At 36.5% G+C, this 22,644-nt stretch overlaps 1 protein-coding gene across 3 annotated transcripts in view; it reads left to right on the top strand.

Annotated features, from left to right (window-relative positions):
- Mhcl (Myosin heavy chain-like) overlaps positions 1–22,644 on the top strand; it is a 545,621-nt gene that overhangs the window by 153,071 nt on the left and 369,906 nt on the right. For all 3 annotated transcript variants that reach the window (XM_081768806.1, XM_081768805.1, XM_081768807.1), the window contains one exon: positions 12,960–13,160. In XM_081768806.1, coding sequence (XP_081624932.1) covers positions 12,960–13,160 — 201 coding nt within the window. The remainder of the gene's footprint in view (positions 1–12,959; positions 13,161–22,644) is intronic.

Genomic DNA, 22,644 nt, shown 5'->3' with positions numbered 1-22,644 from the left:
AACTTCGTAACCCTTTTTAAATAATATACTTGTGTTTTGTTTGCACCAGGGAACACTCATGGGGGTCCACTATGTCCGAACTCCTCCAAAATCTCCAAGCTCCCCAACAAAAAAAATCTGATTGCGTGCCTGCTCGGTGTTGGAAACGAAGTGAAATAAACAAATAGCCAATCAATTAACTATTTTATTTACATAAAAATTGCAATCCTCATTAAGGAATAAATTAAAAATATATAAAGTTAATCAAGCTCGCTTAATTCTCGCTTTTTATGGACATATGTGTTCAATTGGCCCTCACACCTGAGTTGATTCCGAATGGAGATAAGGAGAATGTCAGTTGTTGGTGTGGGTATTTCCAATATTGCCTGGTTGTGGCAGTTCAGTTACACCGTGAACTTGTGTAAGGACAGAGTGAACATGGAACCTCCACAGAGCGTCATAAGGGCGTGTATGCTGTACGAATTCAAACTAGGGTCAGCCGCCGCTGCAGCGGGATGAAAGACATGGTAGGCCTTTGGTAAGGGTATCGTAACTACGCGGACAGTGAGGTGTTGTAACAAGTTTAAAGACGGCGACGAAACACTCGAAGACGCGCCACGTGCCGAAAGATTAACACATGTACAAAATGAAGATCTTCGGGCAGCAATTGAGGCGAACAATGGCCAGAGATGTGAGGAACTGGGACTTCAATTCAGTGTGAGTGTAGAAACCATTTGGCAGCACCTCCATCAACTCGAGAAGCACTACAAGTTAGGTCGATGTGTCCCACATGATTTGACTCCGGACCAGAAGGCAACGCGAGCTGACACCTGTGTTTGTTTGCTCTCTCGTGCGAGGAAGGAGCCATTTCTGAATAGGGTGTTGAAATTTGATGAGAAGTGAGTCCTCTACGAAGTTTCACGGTGCCGTCATCATTGGTTAGCATCCTATGAACCGGTTCCAAAACAGTCGAAAACAACACTGCACCAGAAGGTCTTTGTGTGTGTTTGGTGGGCTGCTCGTGGCATCGTGCATCGGAAACTGCTTTCAGCTGGTCAGAGCATCAATGCAACTGTCTAATGTCAGCAGTTGAGCCGTGTTCAAGAGAAAGTCAAAACTGGAGCCAGCACGTCTGAATCGCGAAGGAGATCCTCATGTTACAGGACAACACTAAGCCCCACGTGGCTAGGATGACCCGGGACACCCATTCTACGCCTTGGATGGGGAACACTATTGCATCCGCAATACTCCCCGGACATTGTACCGTCCGATTATCACGTGTCCATTCCTTGAACAATCACTTTAGATGACATCCATTCCTTGGACAATCACCTTAGAGGACACCAATTCAAATCCTTATTAGAGGTGCAAAATGCATTTGATACCTTCTTTGCTTCACGGCCCACTACGTTCTACCGCGATTGAATTCATGGCCTTCCAGAACGTTGGCAGAAGGTCGTCGAAGCTGGTGGGAACTATTTTTGATCTCCCAGGTACATCTTAGGTAACATATCGATATTCGAAGGTGGTGAGTGAAGAAGCGACAGAACTTTCTTGGTTACCTTTATAGTTGAAAAATCTGAATTTACTGTAATCATGCATATTAAACTGATACGGCGAAGATAATTAATAATTATGACTCAGTAAATAATAAGCTTAGTCTAGCAACGAATGTTATAGTTGTCACTTCAGCTCAGTGAAAGAGTGCTCACCTCTGCTGCTAGGGATCTCTTGTTTAATCCCACACTGTGGTGGACACCATCATGCTGATGGGTTTTTTCGAAGTTCTCCCGTTTCTTCCAACATGTTCATTCCACCAATGGTTTCATAATCGTTTACTTTCATAAATCATCTGTTTTCTTTAACCCGTACAGGGCATAACCGTGTGACATAAAAACATTCATCAACGAATGTTAATTTATTTAGTTTTACTTTCATTTTGCCCCAGTAGGTTGATGAGTAAACGAACCTAACATTTATAAAAGGGGGAATTACTACTTTATTATTGGGCAGTTTTATTAGTCATTGTAGAAATAGCCTATTAAATGAAATTGAATCTTTAAAGCAGTTCTCAATAAATTATACAAGTTTTTGAATATCTGTAATTTGATCAGTTACAAATGTACAGCGCAATGATGATTCTCACGTAACAGAGTTTGCACTTAGAAGCAGTAGAAATGTGTTTCAGTACAAGTTTTTATATCATATTTAAGATTCTGAATTACCTGTTACTTCCGTTGCATTTCTTACATCATCTTTATATCCTAAATATTTCAGTGACATTCATTATTATTAAATGATTTAACAAGTAGCTCCAAATTACCGGTAGCTCCTATGGTTTAAATTACGTGTTTAGTGTACAAGTTACTTGCCAGATTTTCAATTGAATTTTACTTTAAGATTAGTGTCGGTCAATTAAATATCGTTTAACGAAGTAGGTGATTTCGTTAAACTAATGATCACGATCACCTAAGTTTACAACAATAAGTAGAAAATAAGGTAATCATATGTTGAGGTTGAAAATCGGGGCACTTCAGAAAAAAAAATAGAAAAGGTGAATATATTGTAAGAAGTCTAGTGACTTAAAACTGGTTTTTAAAATTCGTTAATGGTTAGGAATGGATAAGGCAACTTTGTTTATTGAATAAAGCTGAATTTGGACAAATAAATTGTAATTACAAGCTGCTTTTACTTGTTTTGTAAGAAGTAAATTATTCTTTCATAGAGGGTCAGGGAAATATATATAAAAATCGTACTAAAAGATATCCTATAGACCAGTGATCACCAAACCGTCGATTGCGAGCTACTAGTGACTCACGGGGACATTTTCAGTACATTGCGTTAACGCTTCGGTTGGCTAACCTTGATTCCTCCACTGAGATGGCAATAAATAAATGTAAGATTTAAAAAAAAAAAAAAAAAAAAAGCTGGTAGTTCTTTTGGTTGGTAGCTCACAGCAGGATTTAAAATCAGTACGATAGCTCAAAAGCTTCATAAGTTTGACGACCACTACTATAGATCTTAAGTTTTTAAAATTAGGTCAATGTTTTATGTGGCAGCAATGCTTCTGAGATGTGGATAAACGCTCAAAGGTAGTTTTTTAAATAATAAGTTTTATTACACTTTTCGATATTCCCATCGTTCCCCGGAAAGTAAAAATTGAAAATAAAACAAAGGAAATTGTATATTATTGTGTGTGAGATGTCCACGAGATATTCTGTGTCTGGAATTACCTGTTTTTATTATTATTATTATTATTATCAGGGGTGCCCACAAGGGGGGGCTATGACGCAAACTGCGTCATTGAAATATTTGGGGGGGGGTAAAAAATCTATATAAATATGTTTGACAGGGTGTAAAAATTAATCGAAAAGATTTTTTTTCATGGGAGAACACCTACGGATAGGCAATTGAGGGGGGGTGCGTCATGGACATGAGGGGGGGTGGGCACCACTGTTATTATTATTATTATTATTATTATTATTATTAAACAAAGTGATTCAGAATACTCCAGAAGAAAAATTTGGCACAGCACTTGAAACATGGTTTCGTATTCATATACCAAAAACCCCTGCTGATACAGTACTCAAAGGGTTGTATCCGTCCATATAACGATTACACTTTTATATTAAAAATTTTGAAGCTAATGAACCAGTTTGAGTACTATTTACTTTTCACCTTTCATATGATTTTTTTTTTTTTTCCTGTAAAAAGAATTACAAGACAACTTCATATCATATAAGCTCAACCGAACTTGGCCGATCTGGATCAAACTTCGTATGGCGGTAGATCTTGACTTGCTTACAAGCTTGGGAAATATTACTATGAGCAGTCCGTTGGGTTCTAAGTTACGCGTAAAATAAAAACCTAGTGAAGGGCTCTATACGACGTGCGTAAGTTTTCAGATTTATACTGAAAGATAGAACGTAATTTTGTGTATATAACGTACCCGAAATCCGCTCAAATTGATCTATTGTTTCTGAACTTAATAGCAAATCACATATTGAAATAATATTTGTAAGCATTTTACCGACAACCGTACAGCAGGATGACAAATGCATTATTTGTATTTAACAGTCTTCTGCGAAATGATCAAAAGTATTAAGATTTTCCTTTCTTGTTATTGTAGGTCCATATACTAACATTTTAAGTTCAAAATCTGTGCTTGGCTTTAATCCATACATATATTTACACTACTTTAAAGCTTTGCCGTACGTAATACGCTTCTGTTACAGAAAACTACACCCTAATTTTCCGCCCCATATAAACTTAAAAGCAAAACGAATTGTTGCAGGTTATTTATATACTTACAAGCTAGCTGTACATATTCAGATTATTGCAGTTGGAATCCTAGTCAAAGAGCTACAGACGCGAGTTGTAACACTGATTGCGTGTTTGTGGTAAAGAACACCGAGTTTGTTGCGGAGCTTAATTTTAGCCCTCTATCAAACTGAGCGTCATGGAGCACTCTAGCTGTAATGGCGACTGGATGGTCAGACAGACGTTATTATCTCGTGCCTTGGTTATGCACTTGTGAGAATACTCTTTCCAGTACATCTTGAGAGCACTTTAAAAAAAAAGGGGGGGGACTCATGGGCATCACCAGAAATTTTCTCTAGGAGTTTCAGAAAGTTAGTTTTTGCTTCTTCATAGACCATGACACACGTCATTCGCATCAAATTCAGATTCAGAAATGTTTAAGGCCATGAAGATTAAAATATTGCTTGCATTTGTTTTTGCGCGTGGATGCTATTTTTGCGAAAGAATTATATATATATATATATATATATATATATATATATATATATATATATATATATATATATATATATATATATAAGGTTTGTAGTAGCCATCCTTCATGACCGAATAGTTATCTTTCTTTCTCTCATACATAGTTCAAATTCAGCAAAAATCCCCCTCGAAAACCCGACGTTTCTTTTTAGGTGCATCTTAGATTTCAGTAACACAAACTAATCAACATAAACTACAGACCACACACCATATTACTCAAGATTGGCCGTAGAATTGACGGCAAAGAGACTATTGCACGTTGACACTTTAGTGCATGTAGAAATGAAGTTCCTCCGTGGACTTTCTATGTAGATGCAAAATTCCAGCAAATTGTCATTGCTTATTCTCTACTTCTTTTTTGTCATAATCTTATTGTGGTATAGAAAAAACGTTTGTTGTTTCGTTTTAGTTTTAGTTTTCATGCAACACACTGATTATGAAGGACAAGGTTTACAATTGATGTGGACTTCGAACTACGACCAGGGCCTAAATCCGATGCATTTGGCGGGTGCATATGTCATTATGCCAGTTCAATCCTTAAGCATAACTAATTTCCACCACATTATCTCGCTTGCAAGAGAGTTAGCAGGTGTATAACCACGTGGACGAAAATGTCTAGGCCCCTCAGATGACTTCTTGTGCCCCCATTCTGAAACGGAGTTTGTCTGTTCAAATGAAGAACGTAGCAAGTAGAAGTGTCCGTTCTTCGAACTGGAAGATTAAGACTTAATGGATATAAAACCGAAAATTTAATTATTGTTAAAAATCGTCCCTCGTTTCCTTTAGAAATGGAATTTTCGAAAACGCTGCAACACATGCCATTCATTTTTTTTAATCATTATTAATAGATTATAAATCGAATTTCACCTCTTCAACATAAGCGAATTCGCACATTAAGTGAAAATTTTAATACTAGAAGTCGAATTTTTGAGAAGGTAGAAACACGTTTTTCGATTAATTTCAACCAGGCACACAGTCATTATCATTTGCTACACTTCATCACCTCATATTCTCTTATCAGCTACGGAACTCTTGTAATGCTGAGACGCAGCCCCCTGATTTGAGAATAGTGTTGTTATTACTTTCTGTCCAACCTATGTGCAAATTCTGTGTAGTTTTCAGGAAAATCGTGTACATTCTACTTGTAAAACCAGTGCAGGTTCCTTGAGCGATGATGCTGTTGCATAGCGTGCTCCAACATTACTCTCGAACACTGACTACAAGAGCTCAATAATATTGAGATCAGGAGATTGGGGAGACTATAGTAGCTATGCAATTTCTGTTGGGCTCAGAAAATCAGTTCTGCACGATGTGAGCGGTGTGGACAGAGGCGTTGTCATTTTAAAGAGCAGCATTACAATTAGGGAACAGACACTGCACCATGGAATAGACCTAGTCACTCAAAATGGTCGCGTAGTCGTTAGCAGTGTCGTGATCTTGCAGGGTAATGATGGATCCAGCAGACTACCACAATATGGTTGTCCTATCATAACGGTACCTCGGCCATGTTTCACGCACAGTAGCAAACAATCTGTATGGTAAGCTTGAGATGGCATTTTCCAGACGTAAACTCGGCCGAAAGATATAAATGTCGACCCTTTTTTGTACCAAACGACCTTCTGTCGGTGCTGTGTCCAGATTTTATAGCTTTGGCACCATTTCACCCCTTTTGCAGCCGTGATAAGGGTTTTGGAAATGGGGGATCGTTCAGAAATACATTACTTGGAGTTCATTTAATACTGTTGTGGTACCTATAGAATTTTAAAGCACGATATTCACTTCAACGATCACTTTTGTGACTGTCTTCTTCTCATTTTTCATCACAATCGTGTGCAGAGTTCTTCGGCTCGTTATCACTCAAAACACTTTTTCGTCCACGCTTAAATTTGTCTGATGTAGTTTTCCCAGTCTTACTGTATGTTTACATAGTTTGGATATTGTACCTCGTGATCATGATACACCGAACACGTCCGTTACTTTGCTTACCGAGGCACATACCATTCGATCTCCAACAATTTGACCTCGTTGAAATTCCGTCAGCTCTGACATGATTCCCTGGAAAATACACAGAACACTGTCTCAATTAGAAATGAACCTTGCCATGTGTTAAGGAGACTCTACAGGTGATTGAATTGGGCAAATATGGCATAACCACCTGTACATTTTGCTATGAGAAAACTTCAATATCAGGTATGCATTTCACACGGTGCTTCCGTAGTTTTGTCCACCCCCAATACAGTATGCACACTGTATTAGGGAGATATGGAAATGGATTATTGAGCAATTCAATCATTGAATGTAAAAGAAATCTGGTCATCCATTTCTTTATTTAAAGGCCTGATTCTCGCACTCAGTCAAATAGAATTCACACTTGTTTAATTTCAGACTACACAGGCCTCCCTTTGGGACTTTAACTCAAAATATTCTTCTTTTTCTTAATTTTTATATATCACTTGATTCTAGAGTTTGGTTTTCCGTTTGAGCATTGGTGCTGTCTAACAAGGTACATTCGCGAAGTGTCCCCTCGGGATTCATCTAAAATTGATTTAAATGCAAAGTTCCCCGCGGCCCAAAGTGTATTGTACTAATTTTAGCGGCCCATACGGGTAATTTGCATATTTATGGACCTTCATAAAGCAATTTTGTGACCAAGCGTTTAAGTAGTGTATGAATTCCGGATATTAGTTTCTTTAGATGTAACTGAACATGAATGTGGGCATATGCAAAACAAATTGGATCAAGTACTACTTCTTTGACACGTTATCCACACCAGCCGCCATCTTGGATCCACCATATTGGATTCAACTTTCGTTTTTTCAAATGGGAATAGGTGCATGTGATACATCAAATTCATATAAAATTTTCTCGGAAATTCATTGGTGTAGTGAGTTTTACGGTACCTTGTACCATTTGCAAGATATTGCGTGAAGTGTTAAATGTGAGGCACTTCACAAATTCAACCATTAAAAAGTTGTGTAGTGCCTCGTATGTATATGTGATCTTTTACGTGATTTATTATTAGAGAAATGTTTTCTGAACGTACATACATACAGACACAGACGTAAATAGGATATGGTAGATCTTCACCAAAATCTAGTCGTATCTAAATTTACATCAGGCATTTTGTTCGTAATACAATACTTCCTTGTTATAGTATAACATGAAAGTAATAACAATCACTCACAGAAATGTTGTAAGATTATGACACCAATGTTGTAGAGAGTTTGTTTATACCTACAGTACTTTTCCAGTTAGAAATTGTTTTGATTTGTCAACATCAAAAACGTAAGCGTAACTGATATTACTCTGCAATGTCTATTCGCGAAGTGCTAGAGGGATTTAACATGTATTATCTCGCAAATGGTACAAGCTACCGTAAAACTCACTACACCAATGAATTTCCAGAAAATTTTATATGAATTTGATGTATCACATGCACCTATTCCCATTTCAAAAACTGAAAGTTGAATCAATATGGCGGATCCAAGATGGCGGCCGGTGTAGATAACACGTGTCAGGGAAGCAGTACTTGATCCAATTTGGTTTGCATATGACCACATTCATGTTCAGTTACATCTAAAAAAAAAAAAAAAAAAAAAAAAAAAACTAAAAGCAATTTTGTGACCGAGGGTTATAATAGTGTATGATTGAATTCCGGGTATATGAAGGCTCATAAATATGCAAATTACTCATATGGGCCGCTAAAATTAGTACAATACATATTGAGCCATGGAAAACTTTGCATTTAAATCAATTTTACACGAATTCCAAGGGGACACTTCGTGAATGTACCTTGTAAGTTTAATTCATAAATTCAAACCACGTGGATTTCCATTGGCAATCAAACTAGGGTCTACTTTCCTATTTATCGCCCCCTCTCAAATAGAATGGGGAAAATAGGAAAAAGTGGATGCAACTATATTCCTAGGGAAGGTCTGCCGATGCTATGGTTAAACATAATTTTAAAATGTGAGTTGGTTTATCCAGATTACTAGTGAGATGCTATCTAAGCAGTATTTACTGCACGTAATTGTAACTTAAATTCACCAAAATAAGTTATACGGTACCGTAATGTTTGAGTTCAATCGGAGTATTGTACGTAAATCTGTTTCTGCAAATAGGCTTATGTTCTAGAAGGAAAACTGTCTTAATCTTTTCGTGCTTTTGCTGTTTTAGTAAGGTACGGTAAGAAAATTGTGGTATGTAGTGTAGTTTTTCTTTGCTATTGAAGGCTATATTCTGACAAACTAATTAACTCTATGGCCTGTAGAACCCGGAGGTTCAATACCACGTCTACAAAAGCTCTTCATTAACTTCTGTTCGTAGCCAACCAGAACCAATTTCTACTTTGTATTTCTATTTGTGCGAGATCCATCTTAAAATTGTCCTCCAATGTGCGTCTAGGTCTTCCTAATAATAGTTTTCCAATTGGATGTTCCTACTTTCATCCATTCTGGTTGCATGACCTACCCATGTGAGCCTCTTAGACTTGATGACCGTAACAATGTTTGGTAAAGAGTGTAAATTATGCAGTTCCTCGTTATGAAGTTTCCGACATTCCCCATTCCCGTTCCTCTTGGGTCCGAATATTCGTATCAGGATTTTATTCTCAGATACTTTCAGTTTGCGTTCTTCCTTCGAATTAAGCGACCACGTTTCGCAACCATACATCATAAGAGGCGTGATTATCGTTTTATATATTTTAAGCTCAAATTCCTCGTCAACATTGGCGATGACAAAAGATTTTAAACTAAATAACTTAATAGCATAAATTTCCTGCTTTTATTCGATATTTAATTTCTTCTTGTTTTCATCTGTAATATTGATCCTAGATATTTGAAAGTATTCGCTTTGTCGAAAGTTTATATAATATTTTAACGCATCCACAATATACAGTATTATGATCTCAGCGAACTTTGTTTTCTCTGCATTTACTTCTAAACCCATGTCCCTACAAACGTTTAATACGACCTCTGCATTTCTTCTTATTGTTCTCCTATCATGCCCTATCAGATCTATATCATCAGCTTATGCCATCCAGCTCTAAGCCCTGGTTGCTATCTTTGATTTTCCTTATAGCTTACTCGAGAACGAAGTTGAATAATAATGGCGACAATGCCAGAGCAGGCCATATTTTTAGAGTTAAATGATGTAGTGGTTCAAGTAATTTTGTCATTGTGGGCATTACGAGATATTGGGAATTTTATTAGAGTGAATACAAAGAGGTATTTAAAGTATATTACGAAAATCCATAGTTCTAAAAGTGTATAAGAGTAATTTATTAAGTACGTTCGTAATATTTCTAGTATTTCTTTGCATAGATTCTAATATATATCTAAATGACACCACAGTGCCATCCAACAGTCTGTATATGCTTGATGGAATACACATTTCTTTAGCCTTGTACCTACAAATGTAGAGAACTTTATATCTAAATAATAAGTATTTATTATTCCTCTCTTAGACATTAGAAAAAAAGGTAAATTGTAAATCATGGTTCTATAAGTTCTTTTATCCTTTAAATGCCTTCTATAAATATAAGTATAAATATAAATGTGACAGTGAAATGAATGTCTAAATAGTGTTAGTTGTTAATGCGTTAAATGTTTTCTTGCTGTTAGCAGGCTGGTCATACATTTCTACGGAACACTTCATCTCGGGACAGAATTTTGGTTTGACTCAACCTTATCTTTTAATGGTAAGAGAGGTGTGTCCACATTCCAATCACGAATACCGGTACATGATTTACATTTATATACTGACATGCCTTTGTCCATATAAACTTCATATCCAATATATCAAAGTTGCAGACAAGTTTTCAAATGTAAACTTATAAAACAAAGCTCTTCTTGAGTAACTATGGTTGGAAGCGTAATGAATGACCAAGCTTGAAGCATTTTCCCGCATCACGATTTTTCTCTGAAGTTGCTTGAAGTTTCGCATCAAAGATCACTTTTTATAATTGTCTTCCGCAGTCGCTCCTAGAGTATCAGATTTCAAATAGACTGTTTAGATTATACGAAATCCGACCACTATTGCTATGGTAATCTCCATGTTCTTGAATACGTCATGATCTTTATAATAAAGTACAAGCACACAACCGCATTCAACTGTGAAAGGGGACATTGTTTTCCTTTGACTCTTGCTAGAACTGTACTACAGACTTCCGCTATATCATCGTCATCATCATGTTCGCGTGAAGAAGTTTTTAAATGATGAGATTTTATTCAAATGTACACTAAAATAGTTTTAAAAATATTATGTTCCATAATGTTGTTAGTCATAAAATCATAGGCCGAACATTTAATATTTTTCTTATGTTGGAATCAGAAGCGTCATATGGGAAGAGCAAAGGGACAGTTGTCACTCTAAGTTTGAGTAATACATATATTTTGTATTTTGAATAATACTAACAAAAAACGTCAAAATCTTATCTCGGTTGAGTATCTTCCCCTGAAGCAAAATCTAAAATAACTCTGCTGGTGGGAATACACTTCTGAAGCTTTGTTGTTGCTGCTGCTAAGCGCGTCATATTTTTATGACCTGCAATATTATGGATATGTGGCGTCACTTTAATCAATCTAGTAACGTGAAACTTCCATTTTGATGGTAATTGTAGAGAAAGGAATGGGAAGGAATGTGACTGGAGTTCAACCTAACTTTTTAGCACCAATATTATGTAAGATGTGGACATAGTTATAACTTGAGTTCCGAGCTACATGAACTTCTACTGGAAATATAAATCGGTGTCCCGTACACAACAATATAGCCACAATTGAGCTGTAGGAAATATTCATTGGTTTCGTAAATTGTAGAGAAAAAAGAAAGAAGAAGAAAATTGTAAAATGGATTGGCAACACTCCTGTTTTTTACTCATCGCACTATCATCTTCCTCGCTAGAAATATTTTCATTTGAGAAACTGCCATTGATACATTCTTTCGTTGTCTACTAATGGGTGCCGCCATGGATTGATCGCTCTCTCTTTGGTTTGATCCCAGACCATAGTTCGGATTAATATCATTATATTTATGGAATTCCGGGATTCTCCTACCATTTCTACTTCCTCGTTCCACCTATTCTTCCATAATCGTTCACTTACATTTATCATCCGTTCTCTTTAGCCTTTAAAGGAAATAACCGTGGGACTGAAGCAGAGGTTTAATTTCATTTTATGTACCTACCAAGCTATTTTCGCATACAGCAATTCACCATGTGGAAAATCTCCTTATATATATATATATATATATATATATAACGAAATCCTTTGTTTGCTGGAAAAATAAAAAAAAACGAAAGAAAAGGGTAAGTAGTTTTAAAAAATTAAACTGCAAATCCTGTAATACGTGTAGCCCCAAGTTCTGTTTCTGGTGAGAACACGGATGCTTCATTGTTGACCCAGCGTCATGAGACAGTTTAGAGATATTACTTAATTCAAAAAGTTGTCAACTCTACACGTTGTGTAAAAAGTTAAGAATTCTGAAACGATACGCTGACTACATATCACCTAGTTCAACTTGAGCAATGTGCCCAACCATAGCTCCAGGAAATTAATTAATTAATTAATTTATTTATTTATTTAACAATCACCAGATACAGCTCAGAGGCCATTTTACACTGGATATCCAACAACAACAACAACAACAACAACAACAACAACAACAATGGAAAGGATTTGGGAAGGTATCGGCCAGGGCCTGTTTTTAATAGGTACCATCCCGGCATTTGCCTGGTAGGACGGAGGGAAACCCTGGAAAACCTCAGTCAGGATGGTCGGCAGCGGGATTCGAACCCGCGACCTCCCGAGTGCGAAGCCAACGCTCTACCACTTGAGCTACTTCGCTCGGTTAGCTCGCTGAGCTACTTGAGCCAACTTTGCACTACAGGGGATTTAGTTTCTGGTTCCATCAGTTAGTCTCCAGTCCACTGTCGTCGACCGTAAAGTCTTTCCGAAAGAACTTTCTCACACTTGTAACTCTCCACAAACTTATCAACGTATGATATAAACTTGAACATATTATTAAGTGAAGAGTCTTTATGAAAAAATTGTGTCTTGTTTTCATATAATCATATATTTATGTATTTATAATCGAAACAGGGAGCGTAATTATGAGAATACATGTAGCGCGACAGTAGATTACATATTTATTTATTGCTGTTAATTAGTTGGTAATATTTTATGTTACAGGCGAGATCACAGGAACAATTGGAAAATGAGAGAGCATGGTTAGAGGCAGAGAAGGTTTGGTTGGTTCATCGAGGAGGCTTCTCAGCTGCGAAACAACTAAGGGAATCCAGTAATGGGGAGGCACCGCAAGAAAGTAAAATTCGGATCCAACTTTGCACTACAGGGGATGTTTTATTGGTGGAAGAGGATGATGTCGAGAAGGTAGGTTCTCTCAGTTTAATTTCTAATATAATAGTATACAATTAAATTACAGATTTATTTTGATATTTGATGTTGTATTATGTAGATGAAATGGTGTATGAAACAATGGTGACCTACAAGAATGTTTATCTCTAGCTTTGTAGTGAGATTTTCTGTGAAAATACATTTTCTTATGTGAACCGAGTCCGTAAGGAAAACAGTTAAGTAATAATTAAATTTAATTCTACATTTGTTGAGATATTTTTATCAGTCACCACCACTGGCGTTTCTGGCATGTAAAATTGGGGGGGGGGGGACATCAAAGAAAGTGATTTAAATGGTACTACCTAGCCCAACCTGTTTATTAGCTTCGATTCCATTTGTTACCTTTCTGCTTACCTTCACGGACCCCTAAGGTTTATCAAGAACTCAATTACAATCGTTTCAGAGCCTGAATATTATATTTCAAATAAATATAATAATTATTATTTATATATGATATTCTGTCGTTAGTAAATAAATTAAATTAGAATAAAATATTGAATATTTTATACTTCAAAATATTGGGGGATGCGTCCCCCTCGTCCCCCCACCAGAGACGCCCGTGGCCACCGCTACCTGTCAACACACTCTAGAACGATGAAAGAAGTTCCTGGTAGAAGACCGTAACTAGAATCTTTCCCAATTCAAACTAATTTCCGTTCAGAAAACTTTTGGATGGTCATATCTTATATATAAAGGTGAAATATGTGACTAAAAGCTGTGTAGTGATATCCAAAAGGGGCGTTAAACTTGACTCAATCAAATGTGTATCAGTTGTATCATTAGAGAAGGAAGAACATTCAGAATCGTAGTCTTACACTATTATTCTTTGGGTTTGGAATTTGATTAGGATTGATCATAGATAATTAAAAACGGCCAGTTCTCATTTTGAGCAGACTTCGATTCTGATTTGAATTTTGATCGAGGGAATTTTTTCGGCACCGAGAGATATGTGTGACTGTTCCTTTCTTGTGCAGTAAGTTCTCTGTCGTGCATATAAAACGTTGTTTTAAACACAATGTAAGCATTTTTACGAATTTCCATATCAGTTACCAGTCCATATCAGCTCCCTCGTGGTTATGTGGATAGCGTACGCGCCTTTGGCATGGGAGGCCTAGGTTCGATTCCCAGCGAGAGCTCATGTAGTTCGGATCTCACGTTAAGCTATGAGACATTAGGTCCACATCTCACACACCTTCGCTGCTGAACAAGGCGCGAAACTGAAATCCAATCCAGTCCAATTACCAAGACAGGTCTACATGAGTAGAACTTAGATCTTCTATTAGATTTGTTGACTGTAATTAGGCTTCAATTCTATACTACGCTAGAACATGTGTTTGTACATAATTTATCTACTGCAATAACAAGTAGTAAATTTGATTACTGATATTAAATAAGCAAGGAAATTATAGACTAATGTAGAACAGAAATTTTTATGCAGAATAGAATCTGCGCTATTCATAGTCTTCGTAGCCTGAATTCCACGGGATTTAAAATTTAACATTTAAACTTTAAAATTTAAATTAACAGAGTTTCGAATTGGGTCAGAGTACACTAAATTTGTCCTGAACTGTCAAGATGATGGTTCACTAATCGGAAGATACTTATTATGAGTGAATTTTCTAAGTTCTTCCCAGTTTACAGAGCTCTCGTGGAAAATAATTAAAACATTGATTTGTTGACTACTCACACAGAATAATAGGAAGTAAAATATTTAAATTGTGAAAAAATGTATATCATACTTGATTACTCAATTATAGACAGTTTGTAACTGTGTGTATGCTGCAATATAGTGAATATAGCCTATGCTTTATTAACTCTAACAGAACCAGGAAAAAAAGTTCTAATAATGTCTTTAACAAATAACAGCTAAGTACGTATAATAAACTGTTGTGCAAACTATGAAATATATATGCCAGAAAATATTCAAATTTTATGCATTTGTCTTTGTGTGGTTTAACATTTAATTTCGGCCACGGTTTCTTAAACAACAGGTTGTCCTTGCTGAGGCTTGTTTAGGAGCAATTATTAGCAGGAAGATCAGACATGTAAAGTTATTTTGTCCACAGCATACTCATTATTTTATCGACCAAACCATTGATAAAGTGTTATTAAAACGAATTTTCTTTGTAGCTGTGTTCCACGCTTTGAGAATATTAAGTTCCAGTAGGAAGGAAAATACTGTACATAACAATCTATTTCCTTATTGTTTTTAAATAATTGACAAAAGACTTAATTATTTTATGTGATCACTCAAAAGTTACAAAATTATTATTCTATAATTTACTTTAGATCTAATATATTTCGAGTTATATAACAACAAAATAATTATATTTATTTCTCGTCTCAACCACAAAAGATATTTTTGGTTTATATCAGCAACAGGGCTCCTGAAGAGTGATTTTGCCCATAGATAAGAAATTCAAAATACGTTATAAGCTTTATTTTAAAATGTGTTTAAAATAAACTGCAATGATAAAGTGGGTCTTGATTATTTGTATCATAAACACATGAAGATTTTTACTCTACAAAGGAGAATGAATATGTATCCTGTAAAAATATTTCTGCTGCGGTTGAAAATTCAGAGTGTAACTGCCCTCTTGCTCGCCATGTACATCTACCAATATGATTTCTAAGTCAACAAGCTTTCCAAGTCAACAGGCAAGTATTGAGAGCTTTCACGGATATCAAAATAAGCTTCTATTAGGTTGGCGGAAATGAAATGTCCGCTTTGATGTCTTTGCCGAAAAACTCCAACACAACACAGGATTGGACTAAGGTCACGCGATTAAAGTTAAGAACTCTGTACATGTACCACAAACAGACAGTCAAGAAGCAATGCATTGTTGAATAGGGTCGTACTGAAGTGCACCGTTGAGAACACAAAATTGCGAGTGATTTTTCGATGTGAATTGAAAATGGAACATTCTGCACACATAGAAAACATTAACTGTGCATTTGGGTTAGGAATGGTGAATGAACTCGCTATTCGCCGTCAGTTTGTTAAATTTCCTTGCAAAATAAGCCCCGTAGGCACCGTCCAACATCGTGTTCGAATGAGCTCTTGAGAAACATTGTGGAAACAGACTCTAGAAAAAGTGTTCGTGCATTGCAAACGAGTAAGGAATGCATCATCCACAGTCGTTCTTTGACTCGGTGCAATCGGTAAAGTGAAAAGTTTGGAGTCGTAATTGACACTCCACATACTGGCCAACAAGTATTATCATTTGGAAGTTCGCAAATCTCTGAGTTAGAGGTACCTTGGAAAGTTTCCTATAGCTGATTTTCACTTGAAAAAAATGGATCTGTTAACGACAATCCTAAACGGCCAGGACAGTAATTGGATCGTAATCAACGTCCAGGACTATTTCCTCAACTACCTCTCCACTCCTTTCAAAACGTGGCTTATGGCTGGTGGTATGGTGGTTTACGGGAGTGATCTATAATGCCTTTTTCACGCAAGGTGAAACCATTAATAGTTATTGTGCTGAATTCCATTAAATGCGCCGCAAGCTGCTCTGCAATCATCCACCGTACGTAGCACAACCACAGATCGCGGAAAAGATGTTGCAGGCTTTCCATGAGTTCCTCGCATACCTTATTTCCCCCATACCTGTCCGACTGACTACAATCTTTTTCGAAATCTCAATCACTTCTTTGAGGGGGGGGGGGGGGAGAGTTTCCTTGATAATTAGGCAATGTAACATAGGTTGCAGACTCCTTCACATCGCACATTCCAGACTTCTTTCGTTATGGAATTAAATTGTTGGCTTAGCGATGGCAAGAGTACCGGTATGTGGTTTCAGACGGCGAGTATATTGGTTATGTATTGTAGTCTTCATTTTCTTGGCCTTTGGAAATAACAGTACGTTCGTCGGGCGGAAATTTGATTCGCCCCAACGTAATATAAGGTAGATTAAAATAACAGTACTGTTGCCCACGAGACGAGACGAGACGAAAAATAATGTTTCTGGAATCATCCCGATTCTGGAAAACCTCTTCTTGTCTCGTAAATTTATGTACTTGACTTTTGGTCAGTAATCATGAACGAATATTTCGTTTAGTAATAATATAAATATGGATAACTGTTCAAGTTAAAATAAAAATTTTAAAAATAATATACATTACTCAATTTCCTTAATTAGTGTTCAATATCCAAACGAACATAAGAGTCGTTGACAGTATAAACATACTAGTGAATAATTTTAAAAAGGAAATTTTCTTGGGACTATATGAATTGTATATGTGAAATGAAAGAGATACTCACGAAATATCTCTCCTTTTATGGATATCAGTAATGTAACGGAAGTAATAGCATATAATTTATCAAATATTAGAAAAAAAGTGTTTCATTAAAAATTAATTCATGTTGAATGAAGCTTACCATAAAATGACAAATATAAATTAGTTATCAGAAATGCATTAAATTTTTTAAACCTTTGCAAGAAAGGAAGAAAGAAAAAACTACAACATAACCAACAGGAAAGATATGTTTTAAAATCTAGTATTTTTCAGCTGTACGAGGCAGAGTACATACAATATCTCAATCCTTACCATGTCATTGAAGTTAAATGAAGATAACCTAAAATAACTGAAGAATTGCAGCACAGTGTAAATAATACTTAGAAAAATGCATACATCACTGCTATTGAATCAGATAGGAACAAAACTAATACTACCCTCACTCTTCACACTTCGCTCCTTCACAAAAAACATTTAATTGCAGTAGTCTAATAATTTTAAAAAAACTAAAATAAAAAAAAATAATTGGTATAAAAGAACGATGGCGTTTCAACATATTTGTAACGTAATGAAATGTTTTGTGTTTGTATTGAAGTTTACCATCTCTTTTCAGTACCGAGGCTACATAAAGTGTGGGCCTGCAGTTTAAAGTGCTATCCGAACCACGCATATGGCTTCAATACTCACTCCCCAGGAATCAAACTCGGACATCGTGCACCAAAGATGTCCACGCTAACCATTAAATTAGTGGGGAGGGCAGTAAAATATTAAGTTTACCATTGTTATAAGACAAAATCTAATTGTTAAGAATCAAACCTTTTTTTTTTTTTTTTTTTAATGTTTGCAAGCTAAGATAAGTAAATCCGTATTATTATATACAGTGGTCGAAGTGAGACAGTATGTGGTGGTATGCCATACCGCCTCTGGTTTCTCAGTAATGAAGACATACCGCTTCTGGTTTTTCAGTGATCAAGACATACCGTCACTGGAAAATGAATGCTAATATACTTATAATAAATCCATTTTCATACACAGTAATTGACGAATTGCTTTGCACGTCAAAGATTTTACTCCGTATGTAGAAATAATTTCTAAATTGGCAACACCAACGTTTCTGTTATATTTTTTTCTATCTTTTGTTTCAAAAATCAGGTGAACAAAGAAGTTCATCCCTTACTCCTATACAAGAACTCGCGTTAGTTGCAGATAAATCACATGACAGAAAGGAATGAGTCAAGGGTCCAATTCAAACAAAAGGCGGTGTATTGATGCTACTCGTTTAAACTGAAATCGGAAGTATTGTTATGAGATCGCCGGGGCTACTTCTGTGTCTGACAAGTGAGGACTTTATTTACGAGGAAAAATATAGTTTATGCAATAAAAAAAAATGCTATTTTGCTTAATTGTTCTGTTATTGTGTAGTGTGCCAAGAATATTAAATTGATGGAGCTTATATACTTTCATTAAAACGTATGTTTGCGTCTTTATAATAATTGGATAACAACCTTCTTGGGTTCAGGAATACTTCAGTCAAGTGGGGAGTCCGGAAGTTTAGCCTAGGGAAATGGTTAATATAAAAAAAATCCAATAACTTTGTGGTTCGTATTAACTTTGCTATCTTGAACTACAAAAGAAATCACTGAAGAAAACAACTTTTACTTTAAAATAATAACTATGTGACAGTGTCTGATGAAGCCAATATGTTCAGTTAGTTGATGAATCTGTCACACAGAGCTCCTTCGTGGCTAAGCGGTTAGCGTACGTGCCTTTAGCGTGGGAGACCCGGGTTCGATTCTCGGCCGGAGTTCATGTGATTCGGATTCCACGTTAATCAGTAGGTCTATGTCTCATATAGCCTCGCTGCTGAACGGGACGTTAAACTCAAAATTGTCACACAGTTATTATTTTAAAATAAAAGTTGCTTTGTTCAGTGATTTCTTTTCTAGTTCAAGTTATACAGTAAAAAAATCGGTTTTTAGAGCACTTTTGTGTTTAATTGTCTATAATAGAACATAAGGGATTTTTTTTTTATTGTTCGCAGAAAGTTGGGGGCGGGGACAAAGCCTCTCCATGACCCACCCGTAACTACGAAAAGTTCTCCCATGGTTTTGAGTCACTATGTAAAAAGGAATACAATCTTTTAGGCAACATACCCTCACTGTTTTTCAACATTTAGATAGCCGGTATATCGAATCAAAAACGTAATAAAATATACCGCTTCTGCTTTTCTTCCACTTCGAACACTGATTATATGTCCAGTAAAGATACTAGAATACATAGCTGTACGAATACGAGATTTTCTTCTTATGTTGAAATCGTGTAACTAAGACTCAACACAATTCTACACATGAAGTATTAACAATCTCTCTCTCTCTCTCTCTCTCTCTCTCTCTCTATATATATATATATATATATATATATATATATATATATATATATATATATATATATATATATATATATATAATATGTATGTATCTAAGAGAGAGACGGATAGGTAGATAAATAGATATAATTATCTTGTGACATGTAGCGATCTATACACCATACTTATGCAAATGGTGTGACGTAATTATGTTGCACTTTGAATATCTTGAAAACGAATTATCCAATGTAGATAATTGTCAAAAAGTATTTAAAAGACCTTCATTCAGCAATGGATTGACAATTAATAATGGTATGCATGAGTTTCAAATATAAATAACCGTCACTGCTTCACTCATGTCGTCTCTCTCGAGACAAAAGAGCGTATCTCATGTTCTTAACTTTTCCAGGAAACAAGTTTAAACCTTTTCTCATTATTTATTCTATCGTCTTCTTTCAAAATTTAGTTTGATTTCCTTCGTTCTGGTATATAACGTACGAGATCAAACTAAATTTTGAAAGAAGACGATATAATAAATAATGAGAAAGGTTTAAACTTGTCTTCTGGAAAAGTTAAGAAAATGAGATATGCCCTTTTGTCTCGAGAGGGACGATGTGATCCCAGTTCTCATTCTTGATATCTGAGCATTTGAGATTAAGGAATAAAGGTCTATACCTTCTTTTGAGAGATCGTACTTAACCCTTTAGCTGTCAGAATTTCTAAGAACAAAGACACTTAAAATAAAATTTACCGTTTCCCCCCGTTCTCCATTAATCTTCTCGTATGTACAGAGCAAAGTAATGTTCTACAAATAGGTCAGTTGTTTCTGGCTGTGAAAAAATTGTATTCTACAGAAGGTCGATCCGCGTATATGTGTCCAATTTTACACCCGTACCCCTGAGCACAGAAGCGACCGAACCAAGTGGTTAAACGCGTTTGCTATACCTGGAGGTCCATTCTATCGTCTGCCAAGCGAAACTATGTATCGTGTGCATCATGGCTCCAAAGGTGAACCGTTTTTGGAAGGGCTACGTAATTGGACTTTTCCACGCCAAATATTCGTTTTTTAAAATTCAAAAGCAGTGCAAAGGAAATGGTTGTGCATTGGGTTCGACGACTATCAAGAACATAATCAAGCAGTATAAAAAAGAAGACATACCAGGTAAGCATTCACCCACTAAGGGGTCGAGGAAGCGAGCGTGTACCACAGTGACTCCACAAGTAGCTCAGAAGTTGCGGCGAGTGGCCTTACAAGAAAATCCCCCTCCGCAACGTGTGATGGCAGCTCGACTCCACATACCACAGTCCACTGTTAACCGCGCCCTGAATGGGAAATTAAACCTCCGGAGGGTCTTTAAAAGTCATGGACATTACCTAAGTGCGGCCCATCGCCGTGAGAGAAATACCAACAGCAGGCGCCTCTATGAACGCCATATATCTGGGAAAGTGGAAGTTTGTGGCTACACTAGATGAAGCATGGGTGTATCTATCAGATTGTGGCAAAATTCACTCTATAACACACTTCGCGAGATGCAAAAAGCCGTCCTGCGTTCATCCGTCATTGCAAAGCAACTTTCTCGAAAGGATTTGTGGTTGTCGCCGGTTACTCTTATCAGGGCAAGTTAACAATTCGTCAGGTCCCAAAAAACTGTAAAATCAACTCTGCATTCTTTCAGCAACCCCCAATTTATACAGAAGATCTGCCTCGTTTATATGGGCATGCCATAAAGCAAGTGTTTGTGCATATGGATAAGGCCTCCTCACGTACATCTCGTTCTACCCAGAACTGTCTGAAGCAGATGGAGACAGACACCGGTATTCGTGCTATTCCATTTCATGATATACCAGTGAAATCACCAGATGCCAGTCCCATGGATTTCTGCGGGTTTGGTCTACTGAAAAGGGCACTTTCTTCTCGTCGTGTCACTACTCTCGGGGGCGTGTGGAAAGTCTGCCGAGAGGAATGGGAGAAGATTCCACTTCCTGTACTTCGTCGTAGTCTTCTACAGTGGAAGTTACGGTGCAGGGCTATTGCCAGAACACATGGCCATCACATTGAGGCCAACGGATGGTGGTCCCATGGATTTTCATAAGGTTAGTGCTATTTCAAAATTGAACACATATACGCGGATCGACCTTCTGTACAAGCTCTCCCTTCCAGCTGAAATTTGCAATGCACACATTTGCTATGCTAATTGAAACGCTAAAGATATAGAAATCTTATCTGCATGGTTATTTTCGATTGCAGTAAATGGGTTCTGCTGCGCCAAGTTGCCACCGCCCATTTTGCTTTTGATATAAGTTGTTTATAAATCCTGAACAAACGAAAATTTTATGAAAACAATCGTAAACAAACGATCTGCATGGTTTAATTTTCAAATTCTGAAAATGGGTTCTGCCAGGTTTAAACACATACTTTGTTTGGCTTCTTTCTTTCCCGTTTGGTTTAGTAATGTGTGTGTGTACGTGTATGTAGGTTTATTTCGGTATAACAAACGGTTCTGCTCGCAGTATTTTAACAAACGGTTCGCCCGAACCGGCTGCATAGCACCACTGCATACATCATAAAAGAATTAATCCGAGTTAGAGGTAATTATAGTTTAGAATGATATTAATTTTTTTTATCTAATATGTAGGTTCTTCATTAGTTCTTATCTAACCTATATGCAAAAGGATATTAATTATTCAAAATTCAAAAGTTGTTAAATTATATAAGAAATAGAGCACGATGATAATATATGAAGTTGCAAGATCTTCATTTAAACCATATTAATATTAGTTTAAGTTATTATGACTTTTGTATCTTTAAGCGTTGATAAGTGCTCTTACATTGTACTTATAATCTTTTTTACTGTT

The sequence above is a fragment of the Thermobia domestica genome, chromosome 8, assembly GCF_964235325.1.
Source record: "Thermobia domestica chromosome 8, izTheDome1.hap1.1, whole genome shotgun sequence".
Taxonomy (NCBI): domain Eukaryota; kingdom Metazoa; phylum Arthropoda; class Insecta; order Zygentoma; family Lepismatidae; genus Thermobia; species Thermobia domestica.
This window is presented reverse-complemented; position numbering and strand designations above follow the sequence as displayed.